The 16458-nt window shown below is 42.4% G+C and overlaps 1 protein-coding gene across 1 annotated transcript in view; it reads left to right on the top strand.

Annotated features, from left to right (window-relative positions):
* Nucleotides 1-1173: 1173 nt before the first annotated feature.
* DSG2 (desmoglein 2) overlaps nucleotides 1174-16458 on the top strand; it is a gene marked incomplete at both ends in the record, with an annotated part of 49681 nt that continues 34396 nt past the window's right edge. Inside the window, one exon of the mRNA XM_080714845.1 lies at nucleotides 1174-1218. Within this exon, the coding sequence (XP_080570971.1) occupies nucleotides 1174-1218 (45 nt within the window). The remainder of the gene's footprint in view (nucleotides 1219-16458) is intronic.

Genomic DNA, 16458 nt, shown 5'->3' with positions numbered 1-16458 from the left:
TAACCTTTCCTAGAAGTTTTCTAACTAGTGCGGATTCTAGTGTTTGGATACCTAAATTTAATCTCTTCTTTTCAAGAGGAGTTCAACATTTTATTCTTGCAATCACATTAACGACTATCATTTATTGTACCCCAAGTGCTAGACACTGCAGGAATGCCTTGCATAGATCTTCTGATTTAATTTGTACAACAGCCATATATGTAGGGTGCTATTAACACGGTTTGACAGATAGGGAAACTGAGGCGCAAAGAGGCTTGCCCAGGCCACTAAAGACTTTTTTTTTTCTTTTTTCTTTTTCTTTTTCTTTTTCTTTTTTTTTTTTTGCGCACTGGGCAAAAAACCTCCGAGCTACACCCCTACCCCTATTTTTATTCTTTATTTTGAAACAGGGTCTCACTAAATTGCAAAGGGCCTCCCTAAGCAGCTGAGGCTGGCTGTGGACCTGCAGTCCTCTGGTCTCAGCCTCCTGAGTACTGGTCTTAAAAGCGTGCGCCACCACTCCAGCTCTTGAGAGGGACTTCTGATGGAGAAAGGTAAGATCTGTGCGAGCAAATCTGTAAATCACATCGAAGGGCAAGTATTTACCTTGAACACCCTGGAACTTTCTCCTAGCTGTGTCTACCATCCAAAAGTCGAAGAACTGTCCCTTTTGACCTGTGATTCTTCTAATAACTATTTTTCCCCGGGGCCGCAAACCTGCTGGAAGCAATGGAGGGCTGCAGCGGAGAGGCCAAAAGCCTTGGCGGACACCTCGGCCCGGGACTCTGAGCCGGGAGCGGCGCCCCAGGCCGCGGCCCGGCCCCTCACCGGCTCTTCTCGGGAGGAGGACGGGGGAGGAGGACCCGGGAGGAGGACGGGGGAGGAGGCCGAGGAGGAGGACCCGGGAGGAGGACGGAGGAGGAGGCCGGGGAGGAGGGCCCGGAAGGACGCGCGGCGGGCGGGGCTTGCGCCCTGCGTCCTGCGAGCCGCCAGGTGCACAGCGGCGGCCGGCCTCGGTTCTGGCGGGCGCACCGGGGCTGCACCGGGACGGCACTGGACCGCACCGGGCCGCACCTGGGCCTCACCTGGGCCTCACCGGGCCCCACCTGGGCCTCACCTGGGCCGGGCCCCACCTGGGCCGCCCCTGGGGGCGGGCGGCGGAGCGGGGCGCCCGAGGCCAGGGCGCGGACGGCGATGGCGCGGGGCCCGCGCGCGCCGCTGCTGCTGCTGCTGCTGCTGGTGAGTGCGCCCCGGCGGGCTGGGGAGGCCGCCGCCGGCGGGACGAGCTGGGCGTGGAGGAGCCTTCCCGGGTGGGAAGATGGAGGCCCGAGGGAGCAGTTTCGCGGCCTCCCCGAGCCCCTCGGCGCTCCCCTGGCGTCCCCGGGCCTCAGCCTTCGTAAAGTCAGCGGACCAGGGAAATACCTGTATTCTTGGGGTGCGGAACAAGAGCTAAAAAGTTACTTTTCAAAATGTATTTTACAAAGCTTCACTGTTATGTTTAATATGCTTGAAGAAATCACAAAGAAGCTGGGCGTGGTGGCTCACGCCTGTAATCCCGGTACTCGGAGGCTGAGTCAGGAGGATCGCCGGTTCGTGGCTACTCTCAGCAATTTAGAGACTTCCAAAATAAAGAATTAAAAAAAAAAATAGGGCTGGGGGTGTAGCTCGGAGGTAAAATGCCCCCGGGTTCAATCCCGGTTACGCAAAAAGAAAATTGCATAGAATTTTAACGGTAAAGTTCACCAAGTCAGCCTTTTAAAACAATTTTCCTGTATTGAAGAAAATCAGCATGTAATTTTAGGGCTGTTTTATTTAAATGCCTACGGGAAATCGAAGTTTAGAGCCACCATCATCAAATGGGGTTTTCAAAGGTTACCCTTTAAAGAAGAGGCCTTCAAACACGAGGGTCCAGGTTCCCTAGTTTGGTTTCTGAGCTCAAATGGGGTTTTAAATTGTTTGTTTTCTTTTTGTTAAAGGATTGAACATCATTAAGAAATGTATCAGGCTTTAGGGGGTTTACTAAATGGATTTTAATAAAGAGACAGATACAGTACTAGTATAGGTATGGCCTCATCTTCCAGAGACTTCACAAGTACATATTCAGAGAGATAAAATATAAAATGTTCAGTATGTAAAAATGCAACTACATTCACTCCATTAAAAGTTCTAAATTCCAAAAGATGAGTTTCTCTTATCTTGGAGCTGGGGAGAGAGGGGTTAAATGATACATAGGGATATATTAGGGGTTTTTTGTTGTTCTTTGTGCTGAGGATTGGACCCAGGCCTATCCTATCTCTGAGCCACACCCCACCCTTTTTTATTTTGAAACTCTCTCACTTGGTTGTTGGAGCTGGCTTGGAACCTGTGGTCTTCCTGTCTCAGTCTCCCAAGCATTGGGATTACAAGCATGTGTCACCATGCCTTTATATATCTAAGTAGATAGATTTTTTTTTTTTTTTAGGTAAAATGTAAAAATAATGACTAAATCTTTTTTTTCTTCTGTAGTTATTGGGGGAGGGGTGTTTTTGTGTGTAGTACTGGGAATTGAACCCAGGGGCCTTTTACCTCCAAGCTACACCCCCAGCCCAGTTTTTTATTCTTTATTTTAGTAGCTGAGACTGTCCTTGGCCTTTGATTCTCCTGTCTCAGCCTCCCAAGTACCGGTATTACAGTCATGCGCCAACATGCCCAGCTGACTAAATCTAACCCAGAGATTTCAGTGAACTCTTCTTGCTTGCGATAGCATCGTAATTAGGAACTCCAGAGCTTTGGCGCTCAATTCCATTTTAATGTTCTACATCATTTCATTCTGCGTGTGTTGCTGAGGAAGTTTTTAATTCAAGTTAATTTCATCAGTAAGATTTTTCTAAGACATGATTTTGCCTTTCCTTTGGCTTTTGGAATGACTTAATCCCCTCATCTTGGTTGCTTCCTAGCTAAAGACGATAGCAAGCTAATATAGCACCGTGTCACCTTGAAGGTTAAAAGCAAATTCTCTCTATATAAGAATAGAAAATACTTTTAATCTAGGTAAACAATTTAGGTAAAATTTTCATTTTACCAATTTTATATTTTTACCTTACTGGGTAATAATAGACTACTGCTTTAAAGAGCGACTATAGCCAATTCTTGGAGAGAGAGAGAGAGAGAGAGAGAGAGAGAGAGAGAGAGAGAGAGAGTGTGTGTGTGTGTGTGTGTGTGTGTGTGTGTAGTACTGGGGATTGAACTCAGGAGCATTTTACCTCTGAGCAATACCCCTAGCCCTATTTTTTATTTTGAAGCAGTGTGTAAGTTGCAGAGGGTCTCACTAAATTGTTGAGACTAGCTACAAGCCTAGATCCTCCTATCTCAGTTTCTCAAGTACTGGGTTACAGGCATGACCACCATACTCTACTCAGCTGGAAGTATAGTTTGTCTTTTGTCGTTGGTGTGTTGTTACAAAATGGGAAGTAATAGGTCTGTTGTGGGAAAGTATATAAATTGTAGGCTGTTAGATCAGAGTTCAGTTGCAGATAATAGAATTTAACAAATTAAAGCAAGAAGAGACTTATTTCAGGACTTTAATTTGACTATACAAGTCCAGGACTGAGGAGTCTCACTCCAGTTTGTGATGTCCATAATGACTTCAAAGCCACAGAGCAGAATCAGGTGACCGGTAGGGACCTGCTACTTCCCCTATAGTCAGGAACCAGGAGCCGCACTGCCACTCCCAAAGCCTAGAAACCACTGTGACCAGGAGGCTGCCAGCTCCAGACCCATGCCACACCTGCTGGAATGCATCACAAAAAGGAAGCCTGTGCCTTGAGCCTTGGCATCCAGGAATCTGGTAACAGTGAGAGTGCCACAATGAGAGTTCCACAAAAACCCAACTACCTCCACATCGGTGCCTGCCAGCAAAAGCAGCAGACGCATTACTTCTGTTTCTCATCCTTCTTTCAAATCCCGAGGAAATACGGGCAGAACACTACTAACCTGAAAATTCAGAATGCTCCAAAATCAGAACTTTTTGGACATCATATTGGGACTCAAAAAGCATTTCAGATTGGGGACTTTCACATTAGGGACGCAGTGAAGTCCATGCAAATATTCAAAAACAAAAATGCAGAACTCTGAAGCGCTTCATGCCCCCAGCATTTCAGACGAGGGGTATTTGGCCTGAGACCAAATCCAAACCACCCAGAGAACTGAGCCTGGGAAGGGGTATCTCTGGTCTGCTGTGTGGGCTTTGGCTTTCCCTGGCAGCCCAGGGGGCTCCAGGAGGTAACCACAGAGTGTCAACACACAGCTGTCAGCGTCCTCTAGCCAACTCAAAATGGAAAAAGGTGATTTGTTAAATAAACCCTGAGAACCTTTCCTCTTAAGCATTCTTTATCTGGGATCTCTCAACCCTCAAATTGTCCAAAGAAGAATTCAGGTGATTCCTAGAGATGAAGGATTTATTTACATGTGTATTTAGAATTTCTTTAAATTAGGAATGTAAGAATGAGAATACAATAAGTAGTGTTAGCAGGACCTTTGATCATCACAATGGAAGTTATAGATGTTTTCACATATTATTTTAAATACCATTTGTTCTGAATATCACTAATAGATTACCAGATTTCTTATTTAGTATGTTAAGAATTGTGTTATTGTATCACAAATTTTTATTTTTAAAAAATTATGAAACTCAGTGTAATTTGCTTTATTCATAATCCAGTGTATCATTAAGTTTTATGTTTTGCTGAGAAAGGTTCCCAGGCTCACCAGGAGGGGACTGGAGAAGGGATTTTCTGATGTTGTCTCACTTTTCCCTTTGACTACTTAAGCCCAGTATGACCAGTGACAGACATGCACACAGGGATAAATAATAACTTACTATTACATGGTAATAAATTATTATATAATTTTAATTAAATTACAAAATAAAGATTCAAACACAACAAATGGTACTATGAGCAGGTATATTTAGTAATGTGTTAGTTTGCTAGAGCTGCTATAACAAAATACAAAAACTGGGTGGCTTAAAACAATAAAAGCTATTGCTTCATGACTAGAGAAGTAGAAATCCAAAATCAAGATGTTGGCAGAGCAGGCTCCCTCTGAAACCTGTGGGGTTCCCTCTCCTTCCGTCTTTTGTTTGGTGGCTGTCGGCAGTCTTTGGTATTCTTTCTATTGGAGATACGCCATGCCATCATCATCTTTGGCATTATCTCTTTTGTCCGTTCCTGTTATCTTCCCTCTGTGCATGTCTGTCACTGGTCATTTTGAATATGGACCTGAACCAATGAACTCAACTTCGTTAAATCTTCACAGACCTGTTGCTGCAGAAAGTCAAAGTCTGAGGTCCTTGTCCTTAGGAGTTTAATGTATCTTATTTTAGGAAACATAGTTGAAGCCATCACAGGTAGGTAGGTTCCACTATCTATAAATTGCCAATAATATCTATGCTTACTGTTCTAAGATACAATTGAATCATACAAATATAAAAATAAGTATACACTACATGGTACATTTGAAGCCTTTTAAATTATCAGTTATCCAGAAAGTCTGGAAAATCTCACTTTTTTTTCTAAAAATTAGTAGGTAATGAGAAAATGGTTATATCTATCTATCTATCTATATATATTTATAATTTTTCTGTACTGGGCATTGAACTCAGAGGCATTACCTCTGAGCTACACCCTCAGCTCTAATTTTACTTATTTATTTATTTATTTTTGTGGTATTAAGAATGGACCCTAGGGGCATTCTACCTTCAAGCTATATTCCCAGCCCTATTTTATTATTTTATTTTGAAACATGGTCTCACTAAATTTCAGAAGGCCTCATTAAGTTGCTGAGGCTGGCAGCAAACTTTTGATGTTCCCATCTCAGCCTCCCACTCACTGGGATTACAAGTGTGTGCCATGGCACCCAACTTTATTTTTTTTTTTATTTTGAAATAGATTCTCACTAAGTTGCTAAGGCTGTCATCACACCTACACTCATTTAGTCTCTCAAGTACTTGGATTACAGATGTGTACTACCAGGTCCTGCTAAAAGTGGCAATTCTTAACAGATGCTTTCCTCAATTATAAATTTAAGGCAAAGTATTTTGCAAAAAAAAAAAAAAAAACAACGGGTCATTCTCCCTCTTCATTAGCTATAACTGGTAAACTAAATTAAATCTCTAAGGCTGAGATACAGAAATATGTATTGATAGAAACTTCTCCATGGACCTAATATTCAGACAAGTATAAGGGTGAGAATTGCCGGCCTAAATCTTGCTAAAAAGTTTGTGGATAAAGGATACAAATATTTATATGGAAAAGAAAAACACATTGGACACATTGGATAAGGATTGGTATTTTTGAAAATGGCCAAGTTGTAATAAAAACTAGGACCCATTGTTCCAATTATAAATGAACTTTAAATTTATTTGAGCATTTTTATCACAGCTTTTTCTTTCTATATGCTGCAAATTGCATCCACTTTGACAACACTTTTCAAACAGTCTGTATATGATCAAAGATTGTCTTCTCAGCTTAGTTTATCTTAAAGTATCAGAAGTATACCTCATATGGCATGGAACTTTTTTATTCCAAATGATAAACAAAAACTTATGGAGCTTTTATTATATGCAAAGCTTGATGATTAGAATGAAGTCAATTGGAATGCCAGGACTATACTGTAAGATGAGATGTGCCCACAAGCTAAAGATACTACCACAGATAACCACTGTGTGGCGGGTCCATTGATGATGCCAGGCATTGTGGTAGAACAGGGTATGTAGAGGCCAGACAGGTTCTGCCTCTCGATGCCTACAGTGCGATAGGCTGCAATAAAGAACCACACAGTTCCATGGAGCAACCACTCCAGCACTGGGCATCTCTTCTAAGATCTGAGAATACTTGATAGGAAGCAGACAATTATCTAGATCAGCATTTGGGAGGCAAAGACCGAAGGATCGCGATTCGTGGACAACCTCAGCTACTTAGTGAGGCCCTTTACAACTCAGTGAGACCCTGTTTAAAAAATAAAGAATAAGGGCATTTTCATTCAAATTGCCCCCCTGGCCCGCTTTCAGGCGTAGGGCTGTAACTATATCCTGCATTTCTATCTTTTTAATAAACTTCTTAAAAAAATAAAAAATAAAAAATTAGGGTTGGGGGATGTCTCTCGGAGGTAAAATGCTCCTGGGTTTCATCCCTAGTATTGCAAAAGAAAGAAAAATATCTAGGAGATGAATGTTTGGGTTTAAAACCAATAAATGAAGCCCAAAAAAAGGCTATTGCCACATGAGTGTTTTTAGGGAGGTATTAAAATTAAGATTATAATGTTAACATAATGCTAAGTGAGATTAGTCAGTCACAAAAAGTAAGAAATCAGATGCTCTCCCTAATATGTGGAAGCTAGGGAGAAAAAGGTCATAGGAGGAGCTCTAGATGAAGGAGAGACCATAGATGAGTAAATAAGGAGCCTAACTGGGGGTGATGGGAGGGGGAAGAGGGAAACTCCCTAATGTATATGATGTCCATTCACAAACATATCAAAGTCAATCACTAAGCCTAACATGAGAAGAAGGGAGGGGGAGGGAATAGGATGGGAATTAGGGAAGGGCTAAATGAGTGATGTGTGTGTATGCCTCTACCATCTTGAAAAATAGGGAAAAAAATAAGAAACTAAAAGATGTTTTTAGGTTGAGAGGAAAAGGAAAAGAGAATAGAGCTGGAGGTATAGCTGATAGTAGAATGCATCTGAGTATGCAGGAGGCCCTGGTTTGGGTCCCGACACAACAGGAGGGAAGAAAGGAAGGGAGAAAAGGAAGGGATAGGATTTGACTGTTTGGGTACAATTTTGCTTGGTTAAAAGAAAACAAATGAGATAAGGAGGCATTCTGAGCGTGCTCTGCTGTGATCGGAGAGGCAGAGAACCCTAGAGCCCATGCATTACTGGAAGTAGAGCCTAGAAGGAATGAGGGGTTGGTTTGAGAGCAAATGAATTAAGCATCTTGTCACAGTGCCTGAAAATGTACTGATATTTTGTTCCCAAAGTGTAGGGATACCAAACCAGGTAAAATCTGCAGAACCTTCAAGAGTTGGCCACTTGTGAAGATTTTTTTCCTGTCTAAAATGTTAGTAGTACCCTGAAAGGCAAATACTAGGAGTTTCTAGTCAGGAATTCATCTGTTCTCTAGATCTCCCCTTTTTTTGGTGTGTGTGTGTGTGTGTGTGTGTGTGTGTGTGTGTGTGTGTGTGTGTTAGTAGGGTGGAACCCAGGAGGTTTTCTACCTCCAGGCTATACTCCTAGACCTATTTTTTTATACTTTATTTGGAAACAGGATCTCACTAAGTTGCTGAGAGCCTCACTAAGTCCTGTGCAATCCTCCTCTCTCAGCCTCCCAAGCTCTGGGATTACAAGCGTGCTCCACAACACCCAACTAGATCCCCTTTTAAAAATGGATTTATCTCTATGTTTGACTAAGCCTTCATGTATTCATTTGCCCAACAAGTATTATTGAGTACCTACTCTGGGACAAACACAATTTTAGGTCTTACATCAAAATCACGTCTTTGTGTGAATTATCCTCAGTACTCACAGTTGTTACCTGGATAATTGTGGGATGAAAGGGCAGATGTGAACGGAGACAAGAGATGAAACAGTAAAGATTTTCTAAGTTCTAAATTCACCCGCATTTAGCCAGGCATGGTGGTGCATGCTTGCAATCCCAGTACTTGTGAGGCTGGCTGACACAAGAGGACCCCAGGTCAAGGCTAGCCACAGCACCTTAGCAAGACCCCGTTTCAAAATAAAAAGGGCTGGGGATATAGATTGAAGGTAAAATACCCATGGATTCAATCCATGGTACTGAAAATAAAGTACCTTCATCCAAGCTCCTGAAGTACAAACTTTAAAAATTAATTTTTTATGCTCATTGTTTTATCTTAGTGGTCCACTTTTGGACCCCAAAAGTGCTTGTTAAGGAACTGGACACGGACCCCAGCCAATCATCTTTTAACATGGTTTATCATCTCTTTCTAATATCTCCTTCTTTTGCTTCCTCTGTGTTCTGGGGCTCCTTTCATCTCTAGGAAGCCTGAGCAGTCACGGTGGGGGGTGTGCGTTAGGCGAGGCACTGGGAGACTGGCAAGCAAGCGGAAGAGATAGCAGCAGGGCTTTGTGAGCCTTCATGTTAAGGAAGCGCCTGGCGGCCTGGTGTGTGTCATCCATCTGCACCACTCTGTCCAGTGTCTCCTCCCTGCTCAGAGGATTTGCCCAGGACCTAAGCTTCACACCTCTACCATCCATCTAGCCACTCCCAGACCAACATTAGCACCCTCTGACTCCTTCCTCAGTCATCCACATGCAGAGCATTGCCAAGGATGAGTTTAGCCTCATGAAGACTCCCTCCTGGACCCCCCAGAACAATTTTTTGGCCCTTGTTTATGTTAAGATGTTCTAGGCTGCCGGGCGTGGTGGCACATGGCACCAGCATTCAGGAGGCTGAGATCAGAGGATCGCGGTTCGCGGACAGCCTGAGCTACTTAGTGAGGCCCTTTGCAACTTAGTGAGACCCTGTTTCAAAATAAAGAATAAAAAATAGGGCAGGGGGTGTAGCTTGGAGGTCAAATGCCTCTGGGTTCCATCTCCAGACCCACAAAAAAAAAAAAAGATGTTCTAGGCTAAGCATAATGGTGCATGCCTATAATCCTAGCACTTGAGAGGCTTTGACAGGAGAGTCAAGGTCAGTGAAGACCTGCAGAAACTTAGAGACATCCCCTGGGCATGGCGGTGCGCATTTATAATCCCAGTGCTTGGGAGGCTAAGTCTGGAGGATATCCTCAGCAACTTAAGGAGGAGACTCTGTTTCCAGATAAAAAATAAAACGGGCTGGGGATGTAGCTCTGAGGTAGAATACTCCGATACTCAGTACCACCAAAAAAAAAAAAAAAAAGATTTTCCTCCTCTATACAATAGCATACACTTTCAGTCATGATGTTGCTTTCTGTGGTTCAGTTACCTATGGTCTGAAAGTAAAAGAAATATTGTATGTATAAACAATTAGCAAGCTTTAAATAACTTATTGCAAACTGTTTTTAATCCTTTTATTGTATTGTTAGCTTCTTACTGTACCATATTATAAATGAAAACTTTATTATCAGTGTGTATATTGAGGGAAAAACTTCATATATGCAGTTCAGTACTGTCTGAGGTTTCAGGCATTCACAGGGGTCTTGGATGTGTCCCCTCAGGTAAGGGGACCACTGCACACTCCTATTAAAACTGTCATTTATGTCTAAACTAGAGAAATGTATTGGACACAGAATTAGTCTTTAAAAACACATAAAGTCTCTTTCTGTATTTGAAAAACTGGACTAATAATCTGAATTTCACTTGTTTAGAAAACATATTTAATGCCCAGATAGGTTGAGTGGTGTTTTCATGTGATGTTTGTACATTCAGCAATCACTAATTATACTGCTACTCTATGCCTAATGGTCTCCAAGGCACAAGCAAACTGTCCCCCTCAACCATGCAGCTAACCCTGGGGAAAGAGGAATGCACAAGAGAGCCTGACGTTTTTGAGCATCTGCTGTACGACCCACCCTAGATTTAGTGGATGTTAGCAGTGGGTGAGGCTGAAGGGAACCCAAGTTCACCGGCACCAGATGCCTGGCTGTCAACCCAGAGCCGACACCTGACCTGCCCCATAGCCGTTTTCCAGTTGGGGTCAATAAACTCTGACTTCTGCAACTAGAATATTAGAAACATTGCAAGTTGAAACCATTCTAAGAAAGAAAATCAGAAGGAGAAGAAGAAATATAAATCAACATTTAACTGATTTCATAGATATAATCCTAGAAAAGTTTTCATATAGTGTGGTTATATGTGTTGGGGGTACTGAGGATTTTTTTAATTGGCTTAAAAAACTCAGCTGTCAACATTGAAGAGTCAAGTCATGTAACTTTCTTGATTTTGACTCTTTCAGTTTTGCTAGGCTCCCTTTACCAACTGGAGATGCCTGTTTTCCATGTTAGTCCTTTGTTAAGCTTCTGCTGGTTCCTGAAGTTTGCTTTCTAACAGACCAGTGCCATCTAATGGTGAAGAAGGATAATCTAAAGTGTTGGTTTTCATACAGTCAGTGAAGAAAAAAATCTGTTTTTCTTCATTGTATTTATTAGTGTAATTTTCAGAAAAACATTGCAGGAAAAAATAAAAAAAAATTGCCCATCAAATTAGGTAAGATATCCAGACTTACTTTTATATTCTGATTCTAAAAGCTTCTATGGCTGTTAAAGAAAATGTATACCAAGAAAATGGCAAACTATTTAAAATCCGATGATTACACAGGATCAGTAAAATTTAAACCAGGAAAGACACTGTGACTGATTAGTACTTGCAGAGTGAGAAATCTTCTTGCAATGGGAATAACTACAGTTCCTGAAGTTCCTGAGTTAGAATGCACCCTTTCACACTGATGACTGAGTTGATGAATTGCTCAGGCTCTCTACTTTCTCTCCCTTTCTAGTCTGTGATTTTACACAATGGCTTTCTAAGGCAGCTTTCCAGGACCCATGGTTTCAGCATTAGCCGGAAGCTTGTTAGAAATACCTGTTCCTGACCCCACCCCAGACCTACTGAGCTGGAAGCCAAGGGTGGGACCCAGTGAACTGTGTAACAGATGCCACTCTAGTGTGAAAGCTACTGTTAACATCTCTATTAGAAGAGATAATGTTCTTAAATATTAAGAAGATTACTTTTCACTATTTGTTAGCAATTCTGATCTTTTACAAAAATGATCTAGGGGCCAAAGGAATAACATAATGTTGACTTTTTTGGGCCTCCAGCTTTTTTGTCTATACCAAGGGAGAAAATAGCCATTGTCCATGATTACACAAAGCTTTATTGGAAATCAGAATTCACAACATGATCTGACAAGTGTAACTTAGCCTTGCTAAATCTACATTTTAAAATGCTCTGAGTCACTAAAATGACACACCAAAGAAACTGTCTCCTCCTTGTAGCTAACTTAAGTATGACTCACCTAAAACTGTGTTTGTTACATGGAGTTGAACCTAGACATCTGAAGGGCAGGCAAAAGTCAGATATAAAGTATTTAGTATCGAAAGTTCAAATTCAGAATTCATGAATTACAAAGTACAGTTCAAAGTTCTGCTTTTCTTGTTCAGATTTGTTTTTAAATTAGTAACTATGAAAAATACAATTTTATCAACTGTTGGCTTTAGGCTGCCTTGGAATATATAAACATCTCAGTCTTTTTTTTTTTTTTTTTTTTGCGGGTCTGGCGGTGGAACCCAGGGGCTGGGGCATTCAACCTCCGAGCTACACCTCCTGCCCTATTTTTTATTCTTTATTTTGAAACCAGGTCTCACTGAGTTGCAGAGGCCTCACTAAGTAGCTGAGGCTGTCCGTGAACCGCGATCCTCAGGTCTCAGCCTCCCGAATGCTGGGATTACAAGCGTGCGCCACCACGCCCGGCTTATCTCAGTCATTTATAAGTTGTGCTTTTAAGTTGGAATTTTCAAAGTAAGCTAAGACATTTAGCTATAAGTACTTTTATAAAAACTGTACCCCCCCCAAAAAAAAATCCCAAAAGATTAACAGGAGGAAAGTTGAGACAGGATTAAAGGTTTGAGGCCAGTCTCAGCAACTTAGTGACACACTCAGCAACTTAGACCCTGTTTCAAAAAATAAGAAAATAAAAAGACTTCGTGTATAGCTCAGAAGTAGAATGCCTCTGGGTTTAATCCCTAATACCAAAAAAAGAGGAAAGTATAATAATTCTATTTAAATCTGAAATTCTAATATGAATCTGATCTATATCAGATTTATCAGACTAGCTTACCCAGATCATTGGTTCTCCCTGACTGCATTGGAGCACTTGAACTCTTGGGAATGTGTAAGTTTCTGTGACTACAGAGATCCTGCTAAAACCTTCTTGTGGCTATAGAGCTACTAAGACCTAGTCTCCAGTTCTGTCTATACAAACAGAAAAATCAGGAGCTATGACCAGAGGAAATAAACAAGTAACATCCATCGCCTTTATCTCATGTTATTTCCTTCAGAATATTTCAGGCAAAGTTGAAATCATTCAAGAATTGATGGGGACGGGGCTGGGTGTGGTGGCACATGCTTGCAATTCCAGTACTTGGGAGGCTGAGACAGGAAGATCAGCAGTTCAATGCCAGTCTCTGCAACCTAACAAGACCATGTTTCAACACCAACAAATAAATAAAAAGGATTGGGGTTGTAGTGTGAAGGTAGAATGTTCTGTGTTCAATTCTCAGTACCACACACGAAAGAGAAAGAAAAAATAATGGATTGGGGGTAGAACTGGGGATTTATGTAGCTTAGCAGTAAAGTACTCACCTAGCCCTGTGTTCAGTCTTCAGTACCACTAAAAAGAAAAATAAGAAGAATGAATTGAGGGTGAGCTGAGGACCTTCAAGGCAGTGTCTGATTTGGCCTTCTGTACAGTAAAAGGGACTCAAAGAATTTTAAAGCAACTCTGCTTGGTCAGAAGGACAGGTAAGAAGGAGACATAGCCCCAGTGTTACTTAACAATCCTGGCATGGGCTCGAGTTGAAAGAACAACCAACATGTGCTAGAACACCCTTGTGTGGCACCTAAAGATCACCTGCTGAACACTACCTACCTCCTCTTACTTCTGGCTCAATGGAAGGAAGTGCTATAATGGCTCCAAATCTAAAGAGCATTTTAAACTGCTTTGCGTTCCTCTGTACCTCATCTGTAATAAGACATCTGTTAGACCGAGATGCTAAAGGGAGGCGGTCACGTCACCGTGGAATCATGGGACCATGGAAGGGAGCTTTGAGTCTGATTTGGACCAGGCAGACGTGAGTGAATCAGCCAGGAGGGGCCATCAGCCAGCACGCAGCCAGGGCCTCCGGGGCTGCTTGTGAAGTCACCAGGAAGTGTTTCTCAAGGTCCTGACCTGAGCACAGAGCACACTGACTGAACGCCCTTTGCAGTGGAAATTCTCCTTCCCTTATGCCGCTACCAAAACCATTGCTTCCAGAAAGACCAGTTCTTACAAGATGCTTGGGATGCAACTGGGAGAAAGAAAGGGAGGGAGGGAGGGAGGGAGGGACCTGTAAACTGGAGAAACTTTGCAAAGATTCTCCTGCTTCATATGGAAATACTTCTTTGGGTACAGGGACTGGAAGTTTACTTTTCTTTCTTTTTTTTTTTTTTTTGTGGTACTGGGAATGGAACTCAGGGGCTTTCTACCTCCGAGCTATACTCCCAGACCTATTTTATATTTTATTTGGAAACAGGGTCTTACTAAGTTGCTGAGAGCCTCACTAAGTAGCTGAGGCTTGCTTTGAACCTGTGCGATCCTCCTGTCTCAGCCTCCCAAGCGCAGGGATTACAGGTGTGCGCCACCATGCCTGGCTTACTTTTCTTCTTGAGGCATGTCACATGACATTTTTCAGTTTCTCACCAAGTACCATGAAATGTCTCAGGTTTGGCAGTTGGGGAAACCATGACAGCTGCTTTCAGTGAGTGCTGCCCTCTTACTGCATCCCCACAGGTGGTCACTCAGGCTGTGTTGTCTTGATAGCTAAACAACTGAAATTTCATATCGCATCCTGCCACCTGGCTCCTCAAAGTATGAGAGAAGAATCCATGACACTGATATCAGTGAGCTTGTTAGAAATGTACATGGCAGCGCACGCCTATAATCTCCGTACTTGGGAGGCTGAGACAGGAGGATTTCAGACTCAAAATCAGCCTTAGCAACCCTTCAAGGCTCTCAACAACATAGTGAGACCCTGCTTCCGAATAAAAAAATAGGGCTGGGGGGTGTAGCTCAGGTAGAATGCCCTGGGTTCAATCCCCAGCACCAATTTACATGACGTACGTTCACAAACATATCAAAGTCAATCACTAAGCCAAACATGAGGGAGGGGGAGGAATGGGGTGGGAAGAGAGGAAGGCCAAATGAGTGATGTGTGCATGTATGCCTCTACCCATTAAGATGTATGACTACAATGCATCAACTTTGGATGTACTGACTTGAAATCTCCATTTTTAACAAGATGTCCATTGAAATTTAAGAAGCACTATTTGTAATGATGTGATTTGTGCATTTCCTAGCAAGTAATATCTAGAAAGAAAATTCCAATAAAAGCCAAGGAAGGTGCTTATCTGATGAGTTTACTTTTGATTAGGAAGCTATGCACTGTACCCCTTTACATATAGCCTCCGAAAACACATGGTATTTGATCAGGATAATAACACTTAACACTTAGATCTTATATTCTTTTGCTAGGACTAGTAAGATTCTAGGAAAGAATAAAAGTGGCACATCGTCCATCCAACCAGTTCCTCCATAGGGCTTCTACCAAAACGAAAAGATTGCAGGTTAAGAGGCTCAGCAAGAAATTTAATTCATTTTAAAAATGTTTCTTACTAACACTAAGGAATCTTGGGCCCAGTCCAGGTTTTTCCTTTAGAAAATCCCCACCAGAGAAACATACAGAGAAAAGTCATGTATCTGAGCATTGCTCTTACTTGTATGTATGTTTTGTAGTATTGAGGATTGAACCCAGAAGCTGTCTACCTTCAAGCTATACCCTCAGCCCTTTTTATTGTGTGTTTGGAACAGTCTCACTAGATTGCTGAGAGTCTCGTTATCTTGCTAAGATTGTCCTCAAACCTGTAATCCTCCTGTCTCAGCCTCCCAAGCCCTGGGATTATAAATGTGAGCCACCATGCCCAGCTTCCTACTTGTTTTTCATACCATGCCACCTGGGAAGATACATAAACCTGGGGAACACAGCTTTGGTTAGAGACATCTCTGACCACTGTTAACTGGGCAAACTAATATAAAAATAAAATGAGCAAGAAATAATACATCTCACCATAAAGTAGAAAAATATCTGTGGTGGTTTTTCGGCCTCAGAGACTCAGCCTAGAGGCTGGACATCCACTGACCCTGAGTTTCTTTAGGACAGAGAAGCAAGAGCATGTACCGACAAGAGGAAGGGAGGGAACAAAGGACCATGGGGGTCTTTCAAAGGGATGTAAAGCATGTGAAGGAGGCCTTGATGTTTAGAGAAAGCCATGTGTTCCGTGATGTGTTGATCCATGTGTGACCTAAAGGGCAGATGGAAAAGGCAGACAAGACAGAAAATCCAAATCAAAGGCAGATTCCAGTGAGCAGAAGGCGGGGACATGAACACAGCAAGCAAGTATCGGCAAATAGAGGAGCATGTGTTGGGAAGGACGGGAGGCTGCCTGAGGTTCATATGGTACTGACGGCCTTGAGGAAAAGTCTGGATCCCACACAACATGAGATGAAAACCATAGGGCGAGGAGGAAGGGGTCAGGGAATGACAAGGCAGATCATTTTGTTTTCTAAGAATCCATTTGTTTTCTGGAGGAGGCAGTGTGGAGCAACGAGAAGGTAGGTTCCTTCCTTTGGCCCTGGTAACTGGGAGAGGGCGAAAGGGTCATTTGTAATTGTTT

This window comes from Muscardinus avellanarius (genome assembly GCF_963383645.1).
Source record: "Muscardinus avellanarius genome assembly, chromosome: 17".
NCBI lineage: Eukaryota > Metazoa > Chordata > Mammalia > Rodentia > Gliridae > Muscardinus > Muscardinus avellanarius.
The sequence above is the reverse complement of the archived record's forward strand: the minus strand, read 5'-3'. Positions and strand labels throughout refer to the sequence as shown.